The sequence below is a fragment of the Lycium barbarum genome, chromosome 5 (genome assembly GCF_019175385.1).
Source record: "Lycium barbarum isolate Lr01 chromosome 5, ASM1917538v2, whole genome shotgun sequence".
In the NCBI taxonomy this organism is placed as follows: Eukaryota; Viridiplantae; Streptophyta; class Magnoliopsida; order Solanales; family Solanaceae; genus Lycium; species Lycium barbarum.
This window is the reverse complement of record NC_083341.1, coordinates 17,118,336-17,137,726: the sequence shown is the minus strand read 5'-3', so window position 1 is coordinate 17,137,726 and position 19,391 is coordinate 17,118,336. Positions and strand designations below refer to the sequence as shown.

Here is a 19,391-nt window from a genome sequence, read left to right as displayed (position 1 = left end):
TAGTTGTGCTTTTGAGTTTGACATGGCAAGTGAAGGACAAAGTACCGGATTTGAAGGCATCATGACAATGCTCCAAACATACTTAGATCGAGAAGCTAAAATGGAGGAAGAGCGAAAGCTCGTCCAACAATCCATTTTAGAAAATGGAGAAGCTATGAAAAGAATGAATGATTCATTTGAGGATGCCAATTCCTCAATTGTCATGGAAATGTCTACTCCTCAAAATGAATTGGTTGAAGAAGAGATTTAAAATTTGAAAGATGAGCCCGACAATTCTTGTGACCACAACGAAAGTTGTGAAAGTGAGAAACTGGTTCAACTTGAAGAAGAGCAAAATATTGATGAAGAAATCTCTAATTCTCAAAAAGAAGAAGTTGAGGAAATTTTGAAAAGCATAATGGGGAGGAATAAAAACTATGGGCAAGTCTTGACCAAATTGTGGCAAAAAGTTCAACATGGAGATGATAAAACTATACAAAAGGTATATCTCACCATGGATGAATTTTTACAAGAGTTGGACGACTCTCACAATGAAGAAAAACTTGACAAGATGGAAATTTTGAGCCAAGATTGGCTAATGAATCAAGCTCAACAACTGGAAGCCTATGGGGATCACCGTGAAGGCATTTCACGGATGATGGAAGAATTTCTAAAAATGCATGTTGAGCAAAGTCAAGAAGTGGAGCTACTTGAAATTGCTATCCAAAAATTGGAGGCCGAATTGAGTGCAAAGATTGAGGCATGTGATGCTCAATATCAAAGGGCCATGGGTTGTAGTTTTGAGTTAGTTTCCAATGAAGAAGAGGTCAAGATTGATTTTCATGAGCTAATGGTAAATTGTCAGCCTACCAACCCAAAAATAGTGAATGATGCCGAAGTTGAAGAAATGATACTAGAGTTGCATAAAAAAGTTGATAAAATAATTTTTGAAGACTCTAGTTCATTTTTGGGTGAGGATGTCAAAATTCATGCAAATTTGGAATTTGAGCGCGTTGGACCTCATTCTAGCCATTTTTCAACGTTGTGCTTGGTGAATGATATGGAAGTTGAATCAACCAAGCCTATGGAGAATTTTGGAGATGAAGATCAAAGCGTTTTCATTTTGAAGTTTGCTATGTCAAGAAGACAAAATGGCATGCCTCACTTACGGGCCAAGAAGTGCAAAATGCGACACCTGAGAGTTGGCCTCTTTGACTTTCTACCACCGCCCCATTAGCGTCATCATAATCTTGATTCAAAGTTGGGGCGCAAATTCATATCTTCCAAATGGAAGGAAAAGTGGTAAAGGTAACCGTCGTGCCGCGACGTTAAATCAAGCGCTTTGTGGGAGGCAACCCATCGTTTTAAAAAATTTAAATTATTTTTGAAATTTTATTTTTTAGAATAGTTTAGTTTATGATTTTTGACTAATCTACAAAGTTTCAGAATTTTTGGAATTGTTTTGAGCAGGTCGGGTTTTTAGAGCAGCCACAAACCAGTAGCTGCTGCTAATTTTTTTTTTCAGGTGACATCACCTGCGAATCGCAGGTCATGCCTGCGAGTCACAGGTCATGTTCGCAGGTTGTGACGGTAAAAAAAAAAAAATTAATTGCTCTCAAACTATTTTATGTTTTGTTTCGATTATGTGCAGTGAGGACACTGCAATATTTGTAGTTGGGGGTGACATGTGGTAGCACATTATATTTTAGTTATGCTTGATTTGTGCCCTTGTCGGGCTTTTGTCTTATGTATGAATATTGTGTGCTCTTGCCGGGCTTGTTTTATGATTGTTGGTGTGGCTATGGATAGTTGTTGTTACAAATGGAACTTGCTCAAAGTTTTGAAAACTTTTTTGTTGGCATGTTGCGGATTAGTCACTTTTATTATTTTATTTCCGTTCTTAGTTAGTTGGTTTAGGAGTAAAAATGGTGCTGGGATGTGATTTTTTTGCCCCTTGGCTAACTTTTGGCTTGCTTGGTATCTACTTATTTAATCCTTGACGTATGAATTCTTGATTTTTGAAAGAAAAAAAATACGATTGATGTGAGGATTCTTGTTGTGACTTTTAGACTCAATTTTTGGCTCTTGCTTTCACTAATTAGTCTCTTTAGGCTATGACTGATTTTGTGAGTTCATTTTGTTCAATTGGTTTTTGGATACATATTTCACTTGAGTTTGCATGTGCCATGTGTGGTGAGGTTTTTGTGAGTTCTTTTGCATTACTTGTGGTCTAGAACTTGCCCGGAATGTGTTTCAGGGCGAAATCCTAGACTACACTTGGTTTAAAAAATGATGTTAGGCCTTCCTTGGACCGTTTTTGCGCCTTAAATATCCTACCCTTGCATGTTTTCCCTAGTTAACCCCTTTTGAGCCTTTAACTTTTTCTTTGACAACCATGTTACAAGTTTTACCCTGTTCTTCATTGATCCATCTTTTGGTACCCTACCTCCTTAAGTGCGTTGAAAGTGCAAACATAGGCTAAAAGCCTAAGTTTGGGGGTGATGGTTGGAAAAAATTGTTATGTGGGAGTTACTTTAAAGGTGAAAATGTGATTTTTTTTTTTGAAAACTTCCTTGTTATTTTGAAAAAGAAAAAAAAATGAAGGAAGAATAAAGAGTTGTGAATAATGGGAAGACTAAGTGGTGAAATGAAAAAATGAAGAAAGGGGTGGAAAAGTTTCAAAGGAAGTGTGCTTTGATTGTTGAAAATTGTAGTGCTTAGGGAGGTTTTGAGTCACTTTTACCCAAATTGTGCCCTACCTTAACCAAAAGCCTACATTACAACCCTTTAAGTTCTAGTTGATTTTGAACCAAGTGTGTCTACATGAGTGGAGAAATACATGAAGGGCAAGCTTATGGTACTACTTGTGTGCATTTGAACATCTTTGTGTGAGAGAGAGTTAATTCTTTCTATTTGATATCCCATTTGTGTTTTGAATTACATTTTCTAAGTGTGGGATTCTCTCCTGAGTGTGAGGGCACATGAGAATTTAAGTTGTGAATTTGTTCCATTTTCCAATTGAGAGGAATGAACAAAAGAAAGTTGTTTTGTGATAATGAGGCAAATTTTGAAGCTTTAGTGTCATGACTTGATTGCTACTTTGATTAACTTGGTGTTTGAGCACTTGAAATGAAAAAATGTTTTTGAGAAGTTGGTGATTCATATGTTTTTTGGATTAATTGTTGGTACCAATCAAAGTCATGTGTTTGTGCTTAAAGTAGACTTTTTGACTTGGTGTGATGTTGGTGCACTATTGAGTTGATTTCTTGAAAGGAGATTGTATATTTTGAATTGCTTGAGGACAAGCAATAGTTTAAGTTTGGGGGGTTTGATAAGTTAGTATTTAACCAACTTATCTCTTCTTTAAGCTTAGACTTTTGCAATGTTTGATTGAAAAAATAGTGCATTTAATATCGTTTACATCTATTTTACAGGTTTTATGTGATTTAGAAGTGATCGGAAGAAACCAAGTGAAAATTAAGTCAAAAAGAGGCCAAATAGGACAGTTTGGCAAAACTGGACAGTTTTGCAAAAAAAAGGGACAGATTTGCAAATCTGAAAATATGGGCTGTTTTGGTCATATTTTAATGTGGGAATATTGGGAGCTATAAGAGGATGACTTGGGAGAAAATATCATTATCTTTGGCCATTTCATACAAGCTTGGAGAGCTAGGGTTTCATCTACACCATTGGAGGAGAAAATTGGAAGCACTTTAATGAGATATTTCTTAATTCTTTCTTCAATTCCTTGTTTTGTATTGAATATTTAAGTGTGTAGTATTTTCTTCTTTCACTTGAATCTTGTTTATGATATTATTCATTATCAAGTGTTGGATTAAATCTCTTGTTATGCTTATGTATTGAATGATTTTTATTGCTATTGAAGTGGGTCTTTGTTGATTTAATTAATCTTATTCTTTAATGTTTCTTAAGGGATTAGCTAACCCTAAGACTCGCCTATTTACTTTGATTGAGCTCGGAAGAGGAAATCTAGGTTGGGAAAGATTAATTAACAAGAATTTGGGTCATTAAACCCATCTAATAACTTGAGCTAGGAATAGGAAAGTTACTTGAAATTCAATTGGTTGTGCTTGATATCACACTCTAAGGCTTGAAAAAGCTTAGAGTGAAATTCATTGATTTGGTTGGAAGACTTTCAATGAGATTGTAGAAACCATTATCTATTAACATAAACCTGCTCTTAGTTGTAAAATCATGAAATACATTGGATCGTTACTTGAGTGTAATTTCCTTTGTATCCAAACTTGTGGCCATTGATCATTTTACTTGTTTTCTAGGTTAGTTTACATTTCCGCATTAGTTATAATTTTCTCAAAAACCAAAATATTATCTATTGTTTGGCTTAGCTTAGTTGGTGATAATTCCTTACTTGTTTAAATCGCCTAGTATATTGTTCCCTGTGGGATCGACCCCGACTCATAGTTGGGTAAATTATATTGCATACGACCGTGTACACTTTCTCTTTGAGGAGTGGATTTGGACGTTATCACGAGTCGCAGGTCACACATGCGAGCCGCAGGTCACACATGCGAGCCGCATGTTCTGCAGCAAGTTTGTACAGAGATTTTGGAAATTTGAAGAAATTGGATGCAACATCTGCGAGCATCACCTGCGAGACGCAGGTCCCACCTGCGAGACGCATCCATGACCGCATGTGCTGCAAGTCATCATTGTACATTGCAAGACCCCCGAGAGTTTTGTACAACCTGCGAACCGCAGGTTGAACATGCGATACAACCTGCGAGACGCATGTTGTGCACGCAGGGTATTTTTGTTCAGATTTTGTTCCTGTTTTGGCACTTCTATAAATAGAATGTTAGGGTTTGTAAAATGGATCTTTGGCCATTTTCATTAAGCTTGAAGAGCTAGGTTTTTGCACCCACACTTGGGGATTAAAGATTTGAAGATCTTGATAAGAAGTTTCTTAATCCTTTACTCATTTCTTCTTTTCCTTGCTATGTGTTGATTATCTAAGTGTGTAGCTTTCTATTCCATTACTTGAATCTTGTTTATGAAAATATTCTTGATTAAAGTTTGGTTTGAAACTCTTGTTTTGCTTATGTATTGAATGATTTTATTCCTAATGAAATGAGTTATTATTTCTTTAATTAATCTCGTTCTTGAATGTTTCCAAAGGGAATAGCTAACCCTAGGACTCGCCCATTTAATTTGATTTGAGCTCGAGAGAGAAAAATCGATTTAGGAAAGATTAGTTAACAAGGATTTGAGGCATAACCCTCGTCTAATGACTTGAGCTCGAGAGAGGAAAGTCACTTGGGATTATATTGATTGTGCCTAATATCACACTTTAAGGCTTGAGAAATCTTAAAGTAAAATTCATTGATTTGGTTGAGAAACTTTCAATGAAATTTAGTAATCATTATCTATTAACATAACCTCGTTCTTAGTTGTAAAATTGTAAAATACATTGGATCGTTACTTGAGTGTAATCTCCTATTATCCATGCTTGTGGCCATTGATCATTTTACTTGCTTTCTAAGTTAGTTTACATTTCCGCATTAGTTATAATTTTCTCCAAAAACCAAAATATTATCTATCGTTTGGCTTTATCTTAGTTGGTGAAAGTTCCTTACTTTCTTAATCGCCTAGTATATTGTTCCCTGTGGGATCGACCCTGACTTATAGTTGGGTAAATTATATTACATACGACCGTGTACACTTTCTCTTTGAGGAGTGGACTTAGACGTTATCAATTTTGGCGCCGTTGTCGGGGAACAATTTGACGTATTTGGGTTAGTTTGGGATTTAAGCTAACTTGCTTTGGTCCAAACTTGTGAATATTTGTGTAGTTGTTTCTTTGCTTTATTTTATCTTCATATATATAAAAAAAAATGGCATCATATAATGAAAATTGGTCGGATGGTAGTTGTTCATACTTTGATGACCCTTGTCTTTATTGTGGAGGACCATACTCATGGCAAAATTGTTTGAATTCTCCCGGGGGCGGATTGTGCGCACAATCCCAAACCTATGAGTGGAGTATTTCTGATAGGTGTGGGGGTCAAAATGGCCATTGGGATAATTGTGCTTATTTGTCCTTCCCTTCCCTGAACCCCCACTATGACTATTCTAGTTTTGATTTTGATAATAGTAGGGATATGGAAGTGGAAGAAGCCTCAAATGCTCAAAATGAGAGGATAATGCTCATGTTGGAGACCATCCTTGAAAAAGTGAAAAAACAGGACTTAGCGGTTAAGGACTTGAGGCAACCATTTGATGACTTGAGGCAAGCAATTAATTACAATGACAAATCTATTCACACCTTGGAGGATCAAATGAAATTATTGGTTCAGACTCATAATGCTCAACAACTTGAGGATGTTGAAAGTAGACAAGAAAGTGGCCAAAACATGAATTTCTCTAAGGGTGAATTTTTACAAGCTTTGAATGACTCTCAACTTGAAGAAGGCCTTGACAAAGTGGAAATTGTGAGCCAAGATTGGCTTATGACTCAAGCTCAACAACTTGAAGCCTATGGGGATCATCGTGAAGGCATTTCGAGGATGATGGAAGAATTTTTAAAAATACATGTTGAGCAAAGTCAAGAGTTGAAGAAACTTGAAATTGCTATCCGTGACTTGAAAGCCGAATTGAATGCAAAAGTTGAGGTATGCAATACTCAACATCAAATAGTCATGGATAGTAGTTTTAAGTTGGTTTCCAATGAAAAAGTGGTCAAGATTGATTTTCAAGAGCTAATGATGAATTGCCTACCGACCAATCCAAAAATAATGCAAGATGCCGAGATTAAAGAAATGATACTAGAGTTTTATATAAAAGTTCATGAAATGGTTTTTGAAGACTCTAGTTCATTTTTGGGTGAGGATGTCAAAAATGAAGTGAATTTGAAATTGAAGCGCATTGGACCACATTCCAACCATTTTTCAATATTATGCTTGGTTGATGATATGGAAGTTGAACTAACCGAGCCTATGGAGAATTTTGGAGATAAAAAAGAAAGCGTTTTCATTTTGAAGTTTGGTATGCCAAGAAGACAAAATGGCATGCCTCACTTACGGGCCAAGAAGTGCCAAATGCGACACCCGAGAGTTGGCCTCTTTGCTTTCCTACCACCGCCTCACGAGCATCACCGGAATCTTGATTCAAAGTTGGGGCGCAAATTCATATCTTCCAAATGGAGGGAAAAGTGGTAAAGGTAACCGTCGTGCCGCGATGTTAACTTAAGCGCTTGGTGGGAGGCAACCCATCGTTTTAAAAATTTTAAATCGTTTTTGAAATTTTATTTTTTAGAATAGTTTAGTTTATGGTTTTTGGCTAATCTGCAAAGTTTCAGAATTTTTGGAGTTATTTTGAGCAGGTCGGATTTCCAGACAGCCCCAAACCAGTAGTTGTTGAAAATTGCAGCACTGTTAACTGGACTGTTTTGCACAGTTTTTTGCAAAACTGTCCAGTTTTTTTTTTTTTTGTCATTGTGCACTGAGGACATTGCAATGTTTTTAGTTGGGGTGGCATATGGTAGCACATTATATTTTGGTTATGCTTGATTGTGTGCCCTTGTCGGGCTTATTTTATGACTGTTGGTATGGCTGTGAATAAACGTTACAAATGGAACTTGCTCAAATTTCTGAAAATTTCGTTCTTTTGGCATGTTGTGGATTAGTCACTCTTATTATTTTATTTTCTTTCTTAGCTTCTTTCATTAGTCTTTGTAGTTTAGGTGTAGGTGCTCCTTTGAGGAAAAATATGGAAACTCTTGACTTGTTTGGTACTAATAGAGTTAGTCTCTTGCATGTGGAATGTTGACATGCGAATACCCTCCAAATTTTTTGTGAAAGTTAAAAAGCAAGGTGCATAGGAAAGAATGACCTTTGTGACAACTTTTTGGCTCATTTAGTGACTCTTTACCTACTAGTTAGGTTTACTTTGGATTATGAGATATTGCTCTAATTGTTCTTGCTTAGGAAGTGAAATTGCTCCATCTTGACTAGTTCATATGCCATGTGTGGTGAGTGTTTGTTGAATAATCCTTATGCTTACTTTTATCATCTAGAACTTGCCCGGTTAATCTTTCAATGCTAATTTTAATTATATTGGTTGGAGAGATGACCTTGGGCTATCTTTGTGATTTTTGAAAAAACCTCTTTAGCCTTTCTAGCCTGCCATTGCATAAATAATATCACTAGTAACCCCATTTGAGCCTATGACATTTTCTTTGATTGCCACATTACAAGCCTTTACTCTTCTTGATGAAACTCTCTCTATTGAACCTTTCCCTCCTTGAACGTTAAATTGTTAATTTGAGGCCAAAAGCCTAAGTTGGGGGTGTTAGTGTTGCTTGAGAAGTGGTGAAGATTGATGTTGTGGAAAAGTCAAAAGAAATGAAGAAATTTGAAAAATACAAAAAGGTTGCAAACTTTTTGTGCAAAAAAATGTATCTTTGTGAAAAAAAATAAAAAAAAATTAGAAATCAAGAAAATTGTTGCACAAAAAGAAGTTGGAATAATTGGGGAAACTAGTATGCAAAGGAAGGAGTGATGTTTTGAAATGAAGAGGAAAGTGGACGAAAGGTTTTGTGTAGTGTTCGAGGAGGGCGTAATCACTTGTATCCCAAATACTTATCCTACCTTTCCCTAAGCCTACATTACAAGCTTAAAAAGTCCCTATGTGATCTCCAACCGAATGTTCTTGAGTTAGTGATGATTGAAAATAAAGGCAAGCTTATGGTGTGATATTTGTTAGCACTAGAATTTCTTTATTGAGTGTGAGTGACTTTGTGTATATGTCCCTTGTGTTGTTGTTGTGAATATAGTGATTTTGGAAATTTCTTTCTTGTGAGGAGGGCATATGGATTACGATAGAATGGTGATGTTGAAAAATATCAAGTTGAGTCAAATGAGCATATCTAGTAAGCTAGTGGTTTTGAGTCACTTATTGAGGCTTGAGTATTGTCGCTTGATTGTTTTGAAACTCCATTGCATTCTTGAAATTGTATTTTGAAATGAGGCAGTTATTTGGTTGAAGTTTCACATGCTTGTAGCCTAATTATTTGTACCAATCAAAGTCATGTTTTTGTGCTTAAAGTGGATCCTCATTGAGATTTTGGTTTTGATTTGCTTGAGGACAAGCAAAGACTTTAAGTTGGGGGTGTTGATGTGCTGTGAAATTACGGGATATTCGATGCTAATTTCTTAAGCTTTTGTAACTCTTCAAGCACTTTTGGTGTTTTCGTGTATTTATGTCGTTTTGTAGGATAAGATGTCCGGAGAGCATAACAGAGAAAAATGGATCAAAATGGAGCAAAATAGAGTAAAACAAGCCAAAATAGAAGAAGCGTGACCTGCGAGCCGCAGGTCACACATGCGAGCCGCATGTTCTGCAGCAAGTTTGTACAGAGATTTTGAAAATTTGAAAAATTGGATGCAGCATCTGCAAGCATCACCTGCGAGACGCAGGTCCCACCTGCGAGACGTATCCATGACCGCATGTGCTGCAAGTCATCACTGTACATTGCAAGACCTGCGAGAGTTTTGTACAACCTGCGAACCGCAGGTTGAACATGCGATACAACCTACGAGACGCATGTTGTGCACGCAGGGTATTTTTATCCAGATTTTGTTCCCGTTTTGGCATTTCTATAAATAGAATGCTAGGGTTTGTAAAACGGATCTTTGGCCATTTTCATCAAGCTTGAAGAGCTAGGTTTTTGCACCCACACTTGGGGATTGAAGATTTGAAGATCTTGATAAGAAATTTCTTAATCCTTTACTCATTTCTTCTTCTCCTTGCTATGTATTGATTATCTAAGTGTGTAGCTTTCTATTCCATTACTTGAATCTTGTTTATGAAAATATTCTTGATTAAAGTTTGGTTTGAAACTCTTGTTTTGCTTATATATTGAATGATTTTATTCCTAATGAAGTGGGTTATTGTTTCTTTAATTAATCTCTTTCTTGAATGTTTCCAAAGGGATTAACTAACCGTAGGACTCGCCCATTTAATTTGATTTGAGCTCGAGAGAGAAAAATCGATTTGGGAAAGATTAGTTAACAAGGATTTGATGCATAACCCTTGTCTAATGACTTGAGCTCGAGAGAGGAAAGTCACTTGGGATTATATTGATTGTGCCTAATATCACACTTTAAGGCTTGAGAAAGCTTAAAGTAAAATTCATTGATTTGGTTGAGAAAATTTCAATGAAATTTAGAAATCATTATCTATTAACATAACCTCGTTCTTAGTTGTAAAATTGTAAAATACATTGGATCGTTACTTGAGTGTAATCTCCTATTATCCATGCTTGTGGCCATTGATCATTTTACTTGCTTTCTAGGTTAGTTTACATTTCCGCATTAGTTATAGTTTTCTCAAAAAACCAAAATATTATCTATCGTTTGGCTTTAGCTTAGTTGGTGAAAGTTCCTTACTTTCTTAATCGCCTAGTATATTGTTCCCTGTGGGATCGACCCCGACTCATAATTAGATAAATTATATTGCATACGACCGTGTACACTTTCTCTTTGAGGAGTGGATTTTGACGTTATCAGTTGTGCACTTCAAAGTTGCCCTCCAAAATTTTGCTAGACTAGCAAAACACGTATTATTCAAAAGGTCAACATTTGTAGTTATGGGAAAGGCTTGGCGCTCAATTTAGATTTCGGCAATATGCACGATTTCCCGTATCTTCGGATGGTCTTTAATTTTTTTCCCTTCAAATTGCAGGTTTTTAATTTTTATCTTTCAGCATTTTAAGTAATAAAAAAGTGATCAAAAATATCTTTGACATTGAAAAAATAAGAAAAGAAATTCGGATCTATGACCTAATTTCTCAAGATAAGATTGCATAGAAACTATGACTATTCAGGCAAAGTTACATAGAAACTATGCCTTGTCAGGCATAGTTTTTATATAGCTTTGCACGAATAGGCATAGTCCATATAAACTTATGTCGGATAACTTATTTTCTATAGAACTATAGCGGACAAGGCATAGATTTTATGTAACTTTTTCCGAATAGGCATAATTTATATGAAACCCTACCTTGCGATATTTGTTTTTTACTCTGTTGGGGTTCGAACCCAGAATATCTGGGTTCGTAGGCCAGCGAATATGGATACTTTGGCTTATAAATTTTCATTAAATGAGAAGTAGAAAAAAAAAATTAAAGACTTGTGATTTGAGGGGCAAAAATTAAAGACCAGTCCATATGTAGGACAAGCCACGCGTAAAAAAAAAACTTTTTTTTTGTGCGGAATGCCCTTCAAAGGCACTGGTCTTTAATTCGCAAGACAGAGTTTTACTACCTTCAGGCAGAGTGTGAGGTTCGGGCATGGGAAAACTCTACATACCCGAAGGCCAAACTCTACCTTAAGGTAGAGGTTTGCATTAAGGCAGTCTTTTTATTTTTTTATTTTTTTTATTCAATTGAAATTTTGTAAAATTCTGCCTTAAGGCATAAATTTGCTACCAAACTCTGTCTTGGAATTTGTTTTTATAAATTGAACTGGAGTTTGAATTCAGGACCTCAGGATCTTAGGTGAAGGACTAAAATTAAAGATCACCAATTTGAGGGCCAAAAATTAAAGACTAGTGCCTTTGAAGCACAATCGTGCAAATAAGATTTAGGATTAAACACTTCCTTCTACCAAACTGGCCAGTTTTGCAGTAGGCCCAATACTCAATTAGCCAGGCCAAATTGAGACCTTGCCCTTTGATTTGTACAAAGGGTCCCTTACAAATAGTATCATTTCGTGCCGGGTCGGTCATCTGCACATTTGTCCGCTCTTTTATGCTGGTCTTTAATTTACCTCTCCATGTGAACAACTTTTTCATGGGATATAAGCTATATTTTCAAGTCATAATATCCATAAGTTACGGCCCGCGTCCTTAAAAATATATGCTCCCTTATAGCCTGTTTGGCCTAGCTTATTTTTTCCCCAAAAGTACTTATTTTAAAAAAAGTGAGGAGTTTGGCCAAGCTTTTGAGAGAAAATAAGTACTTTTGGGGAGTAACAGAAGCAGTTTTTCAGAAGCTAAAAAAATAGCTTTTGCCCAAAAGCACTTTTTTGAAAAGTACTTTTGAGAAAAATACACTTAGAAACACTTTTTAAAAACTTGACCAAACACTAATTGCTGCTTAAAAGTACTTTTTAAATTAATTGGCTAAACACAAACTGCTTTTAGCCAAAAGTACTTTTGAAAAAAAATACTTTTTAAAATAAACTGTTTTTATAAGCTTAGCCAAACAAGCTATTAGACATAAATTCGAATTCGAAGGACAAACATTAAAAACGGGCAAAATTAAAGACCAGCCCAATTGAGGAACAAACAGCGCAAATTCTTCTTTCGGGCCACTATATGAATTTTATCCATTTTTTTGCACGGATTTCCCTTCAAAGGTGCTGGTCTTTAATTTTTGTCCCTCAAATTGCTAGTCTTTAATTTTTGTCCTTTGCCTTAAAAAAATGGCCAAAATACCTCGAGGTTCTAAGTTCGTACCTCCGCTCAGTTAAGAAAATAAAATAATATCGCAAGGCAAGACTTCGTGAAAATTCTGCATTCTAAGGCAGAACTTATAAGGTAGAATTTGCCTCAAGGCAAAAGTTTTTGCAAGGCAGATTTTTTTTTTTTTTTACTCTACTGGAATTCTTCAAAAGTTAGGCCTAACTTTTGCTCGATTAGGCCTAATTTTGCTGTTAAACTCTGCCTTACGATTTTTATTTTTGACTGAGCAGGGGTACAAACCTAGAATCTTAGGGTATTTAGGCGAAGGATAAAAATTAAAGACTAGCAATTTGAGGGACAAAAATTAAAGACCACCCCCAAATAAGGGAAATCGTGCAAATTGCCCAATTTTATCCTCGTTTGAAAATTTGAGGAAATTTTTTTGATGCTACACACTAGAAAAAATAAAAAATTATACCTTCATATATACATCTTCATGCTACCTATCCTTTTAAATTGTTCATAGTTCATGTTTGATTAGCAAATCTTGTCTTGTTCAAAGGTTAAGCCGGCATGGTATAACTTTGCTACGGTCTTTACTCTACCTATCTTGTTAAATTCACAAGTCTTAACAGACTGGCAAATCTTGTCTTGTTCATAAGTTATGCCGGCAGGACATAACTTGGGGACTGACAAAACTTGGTATTATCTTCATTCTATCTATGTTGTTAAATTGTTCACAAATTTTGATGAATTTGTAAATTTTGTCTATGTTGTTAATTGTTCACAAGTTTTTTCGGACCGACCAAATTTAATACTATCTTTATTCCGGTTATTTTATTAAATTGTTCATAAAGTTTTCTGTATTGACAAATTTTGCCTTGTCATGTTCAAACTACATAGGTACAAGATAGGATTTCAAAAGACGTTGAAACATTCATCGGAGAATTCAAATTAGGTGGTTAGGAATCTCGTCAGTCTGTTATTTAACAACTCATTTTAAAATATTTCAATTGTAGACATATAACTCGAGCAGAGCAAACCAATCTTTACAATTTATCACCACGAACACATACAATATTTTCATATTAATTCACATCGTAAGGGTAAATACAAATATCACTGAGACTGCCCATTTTTCACATCCATCTAACCATGCCTCCAGTCATTTGCTAGGGAAAAACAATGAACAATCTTTTTAGGAGATAGGGATAATTTTACATATTTTAGCCAAATTCTTCTACTATTAAGTACGGCTGGTACCATTTCGATGCCTCGGTTGTTTGCTAGGGATACTGCTAGTAGTCACTAAGATAACATTATAATATCTCATCTACAACAAGTGATAGGTCCAGTTCTATCCATCTTTTACTTTCCTCAAAGCAAGTCTTAAGTCCCCAATTTTTCTTTTCATCTACCCTCAGCAAATTCCGGTGACTGCTTAGCCTGCACGAAAACCATTGCAACAAATTTAGCTCAAAATGGTCACCACTAAAAAAAAGCAGGAATAGCGACGGACAAATTCTGTAGCTAAACAACAAAATCTGTAGCTAATTCTATTTAGCGACGGATTAACAAAATATTTTCTCAGCTACGAGTAATTTTGCAACGAAGCTCGTAGCTAATGTCATTTTTTTTAGTGATCTAGTTTTTAGAAGTGAAGCAAAGATTCTTTATTGTTTGTTTGAGTGGTCATAATCCTTATAGCAGTCTAAGCATGCAGTGGATCTAGGATGAAAATAAGTAACAAGTTGTCCATATTCTAGATTGATCATTTGGATGGATTTTTACTGGTCCCCCGTAAATATGCAATATATATATATATATATATATATATATATATATATATATATATATATATATAATACACAGACAATATCAAATTCACTACATTTTGAAGACAAAAATTCAGTTATTACCTGTGAGTATAGGAAAGTTCCCACGATTGCAATGGCAGCACCAAGGGCGTTGACTGGTTGAATTGGAATTTGGAAGATGATGATAGATGAGACTATGACAGAAATTCTCTTCATAGTGTTACCAATGCTAAATGTCAATGGGGAGATCTCATTTAGGGACATGTAGGAGACTTGGTTGTACAAGTGATAGAACACACTTTGGGCCACCACCCACCTAAAGAAAAGAGCAATCACATTGAAGTCAGTTTATAAAATCTTGAAGATCTTCTTTTTTCTCTTTAGGAGTTTGGATATTTTTAAGTTTTTGCAAGTTCTTGGACCACTTTTACTATGCAAACTAGAACCACACAAGACAATCAGTGGGGTTGGGAGAGGCTGTCAGCCAAAAAACTAATTTTTTAACTTTGTTAAGTGTGAGTAAATCAGATTTGATTGAGTATCATTCACGGGTATTATTTACTAAGGACATATTTGCTCAATTTCGCATACTTTAAGAGCAAATTTGACTCTTTTTTGCTGATTAATGAGTTAATTAAAGGCTCCAATTAAAATAAGAAATATTTGGACCACTTATTAAATGATAAGGACATATGTGAGCTAAACTACCTACCCATTTCAAATATTTTAAGGACACATTTGGCCCTTTTCCCTATAAACTATGAGCATGATCAAAGGGAAACATGTGTGACATAACATACTTGTGTTTGCTTTTTCCAAAGAAACTGAAAGTGACATTGGGATCTTTCATCAACTTAACAAAAGTGCAATTTGGGCTTACCATATAAATTTTGGGCCAATTTGGGAGACAGCTTTCTGCCATCCAAGTGCCCATACTTGTGGACCCTCCACAGCAATAGCAAAGGGAATCAGAATTAAAAGAGACATCATTGAAAGACAAGCGTAGTAATTCATCCCTCCAACTGACTTCCCTTTCATGCCCTTTTTTGAGAATATGTTTCTGAATACAAATGCCAAGTTTGATATCATTGCCCCCATAAAACCTGCAAGGGTATCAAGATTACGAAATGCAAGGGATAATTACATTTTTGGACTGCTCAAAAAAATAATAACTAACAAATGTAGTTGGTTCTATTTATTAAGTATAAATATACATATAATTCACATATTGTATACATAAATATACATAACATATACATAATCAGTGTATATGTTATATATGTTTTGATTATCGCCTGTAATTAATTTCGGCCGACCAAAAATGAAAAAATCCCTAAACTAAAATAGTGAAACTTGCATTTTCTTCTTACCTGTTAGATTGAAGTTGAGTTCAGTAATAGCAGCAAGTGCGCAACCACCAATAATTGGCACAAGTGAAAGGTAAATTGGCAAAGGGAAAGTTTCACCTAACAATCTTGAAACCAAAACACTAAAAGCAGGCTCTCCACTCTTAATAATGTGTGTGAATGAAACTGCAACTTTTGACATGCTCACTGTTGCAGCCACATGCCCAATTGTGTGTGCCACAGCTACCTAGAAGTGAAAAAAAACAGAACAGACCACATTCAGAATATGAGTTTCAATGTCCAAAAAAAGGCTGAATATATTGACGACGGTCCCTTAAATTTTTCAGTAAATTTCATTTAGACACTTAAATTATAACCTGTTTCAATTGAGTACAAAATTTGAACGTGTTCTCAAGCGCCCATTACATAATCACATAAAATATGTCATCTCCTTTAATTATATAATTTATCAGATATTGGAACTGGTCTGAGGTCTTACAACTTATTGAGGCTAATGCGTATAATTAAAGGATGTGACATATTTAAGTGGTTAACTTATTTAAGTAATGAATGCTTGAAAACACGCGCAAAATCTTTTCCAAAATGTATGTAAAAATGTCTAACAAGAACACTATATCATGCATTACGGTGTTCAACTGGAACGAATCATAACCCGAGTGTCTAAATAAACATCATTTACTTACAGGAAACAAGGCTTTCCAGAAATCAAAGTCAGTCTTTGGGGTTTCAGCAATCTTGGTAGCCCAAGAAACCAACATGATGAGAGAGCCAGCAGCCAAAGAAAGAGTAGAAGTAAGCCATGGAAATGGAAAGGCATTCAACACCTTCTTGTTGTATATATTGAAAACAACATTCAATGCCCACCACGTTGCAAAATATAGCCCAATCTTAAGCTTCTGACGAGAAGCAGCCTGAGCTTCTTGGCCAAACTCAATGTTGATTGGTACCGATTGCGGTCGACTAGCTTCATATGCATTGCATTGGACTAAAGGGTCCCTAGATTTGGACTCTTTTGATTCATCAGCATGTCCAAATCCACTTAATACTGCTGAAATATAGAGAGGTTTTTTGGACAAAATATTAGGCTTTTCACATTGTTTCAAGTTGATGGAAAATGATGAAATGTGAGGCTTAGAACCCAAGAAATTTTGTTGCAAGGGATCAAAATTTGTTGAAACTGCATAAGATTGTCCAGCAGAGAAAGCCATTACTGTTTATAGTTGAAATATAGTACTAAAACAAGTGTCTTGCTACTATGGCCAAAAGACTAGTGAGGCCTATAGTAGAAGTAGTAGTAATTTAGTTACACTACTGCAAGAATTCTTACTATAGAATGAGATGCACTTTGGGGGCTTGAATTTATAGTAGTATTTCTTAAAGGTGATGGCCGGGGTCTGTTGTTATTATTATTATTATTTTTGCGAGGGGGGTGGGTGGGTGGGTCAAGATATGGACCTCTTGAGATTGTGAAGGCTAGTTGCAAATGTGGTGTCCATATACATATTGCAAAAGGCAAAGGTAAATGTCTACCGTTACTAACGCTCAGTTTCTTAGCAATTTTCATGTCACTTAGAACTTGTGCTATGCACAAGTTGAATTGGTTTCTTGGATTTTTCTTGTTGCAAAGGCTAACGGTAAAATCAAATATAAGTGAGTTACAATGCAAAGTTTCTTGGATTATTCACATGTTACAAGGCAATTGAGAATCACAATCAACATGTCTTTCAATAATTTTGTCAATGGGTAATTAGGAGTCTCTCATGGTCATAGTTTTTGAAAATTATTATATGAACAATAGCTTGGTAAAGCAAATTACATATTGTGCCATGTTTCCTACATTTTTATTATGGGGTTTCCTTCTTTTCTTTTTGGCTTAATGCATATGCTGCCCTCTAAACTTGTCTCTCTTTTTTTTTTTTTTTTTTTTTTTTTTTTTTTCATTTTGGCACCTTAACTAAGTGTTGTTCCTATTGAACCCCCTGAACTCGTCCTCAAGTGTGTCCATCAAAACCCCAAAATTTGATCATACTTCACTAGCATTTATTGTTATATTATCATTATATATGGCGTTTAGTTAAATAAACTATTAGAAAGGAAATGAAACGAAATCAGAATTCTTCTAAAAAATTAGACAACTAAACAGTTGAGAGAAAAGAAAAATGGAATTTGGATAAATAATTAATGTTAATATGTTGTATACTCGTTCAATATCATGTATTTATTACAAAACTTATCATGGGCAGCTCAATAAACTAGCAATTGTCGAATTCTTCTTTCTTGAAGGCACGAAGGTGATGAGTATCGACTAGAAGCAACTAATAGAAGAAAACATTTTGAAGATATGCAACTACACCTCTTTGGATGAGTACTATTTTAGACATGTGGTAAGTTATTCTTTAGGTCATGGATGTGTCGGTTTCTGCTGGTTCTGCTCTTTCCGCTGCCAGCTTAATTAAGAGCTACTCTTTTTTCCACTCTCATGCTTTTAATCTTAGCTAAAAGATAACATGATTAAATTAAAATATATATTAGCATGTTGCTACATTGAAGATGGAATACTATGTAAGTCGGATTGTATTTGATAGACACACTTGAGGACGAATTCAGAGATTCAATAGAAATAACACTTAATTAAGGTGTCAAAATGAAAAAAAAAATAAAAATTTAAGAGGCCGCATATGCGCCTTTCTCTTTCCTTGTTGACACTAGCTTCTGACACACAAAATTCCCATTGGGAATCACCATTGCATATCAGAGACTGATGTCAAATTAAAGAAAAGAAATCAATAACAATGAGTGCAAATTAAATATCTCAGGAACATACAGCTCTGCTAAATGCATAGCAATCGTTCCAGTCACCATCATACCCCAAATTATTGAACTCTAAGCCTTGGCAAATGGCATTATGGCAACTCCTTCCTGTCATTTTCCATCTTCCTTAAAATTTGATCAACTTTGGTATGTGATAAATACATTTGTTGCACAACTAAGACTAGTTCTTTTTTCTTTTCTTTATTCTATAATAATTGAACGGTCACAAGATAGATCCACAGTGTAACTTATGGGTTTATGATTTTATAACTTGAAACTCACTAATGTTTATCCTGACCCATGTATACGCATTATAAAATCCATTAAATTTTATAAATATTTAGTAGTGAACTCAGTTATTATTATTTGTTAACTTAAGGTCGCGGTAGGCAGTGACAGAGCTAGAAATTCACAAAAAATCTTATGTCAAGAAAATTCAACAACTTACGTATATGCAGAAAAAATACTTTTATTTTTTTCTGTTTACATAGTATAATTTCTCAATTGAACCCCCTGACATCTCTGGCTGTAGGAACCTTAGACATTGACTAGATGGATTACTATAGATCGACAGAGGTGAAACTAGCATATAGAGTCAATGGCTTCAAAATAAATGTGATTTATTAGTATATATTTATATTTTTTTCTTCTTTTTGCATATGTATATGAACTCAAGTGAAAGTATTCAATTCAGTAGAATCTGTTCATATGTCTCTTTCAATAGTATCCTATAACTTGTTATTGACCGTTGATTTTCGCGTACGGAATTACTAAGTTATACATTATCACATGACTAGCTCTTACAAATATTTCTCTAATGAGCTTCCTATTTTGAGATTTCAAAATATTGAGGATTCATTTACTAAAGTTTCCTTGTCAATATGCCCAAACCATGTTGAACTTTGTTTGCGGTTCAAAATAGAGTTGTACATCCAATCATCAATTTAGTATGGACCCAGTGTGTTGGAAATCA

General features: G+C 35.1%; 1 protein-coding gene across 1 annotated transcript; it reads right to left on the bottom strand.

Annotated features, from left to right (window-relative positions):
• Positions 1–13,478: 13,478 nt before the first annotated feature.
• LOC132640579 (glucose-6-phosphate/phosphate translocator 2, chloroplastic-like) lies at positions 13,479–16,950 on the bottom strand. The gene is made up of 5 exons (XM_060357216.1): positions 16,291–16,950; positions 15,611–15,833; positions 15,121–15,343; positions 14,343–14,556; positions 13,479–13,869 (listed from the first exon to the last, which is right to left on the bottom strand). Exons 1-5 carry the CDS (start codon positions 16,813–16,815, stop codon positions 13,834–13,836), a joined length of 1,221 nt encoding a protein of 406 aa, XP_060213199.1. The 5' UTR covers positions 16,816–16,950; the 3' UTR covers positions 13,479–13,833.
• Between the last annotated feature and the right edge of the window lie 2,441 nt (positions 16,951–19,391).

Coding starts and splice junctions, on each gene's coding strand:
- LOC132640579 (XM_060357216.1), bottom strand. CDS start 16,815: ATGGCTTTCTCTGCTGGACAATCTTATGCAGTTTCAACAAATTTTGAT. Junction 14,557..15,120: donor ATTGGCCCAAAATTTATATG/GTAAGCCCAAAT, acceptor TCTTTTCTTTAG/GTGGGTGGTGGCCCAAAGTG. Junction 13,870..14,342: donor GAACTTTCCTATACTCACAG/GTAATAACTGAA, acceptor GTTTTCGTGCAG/GCTAAGCAGTCACCGGAATT.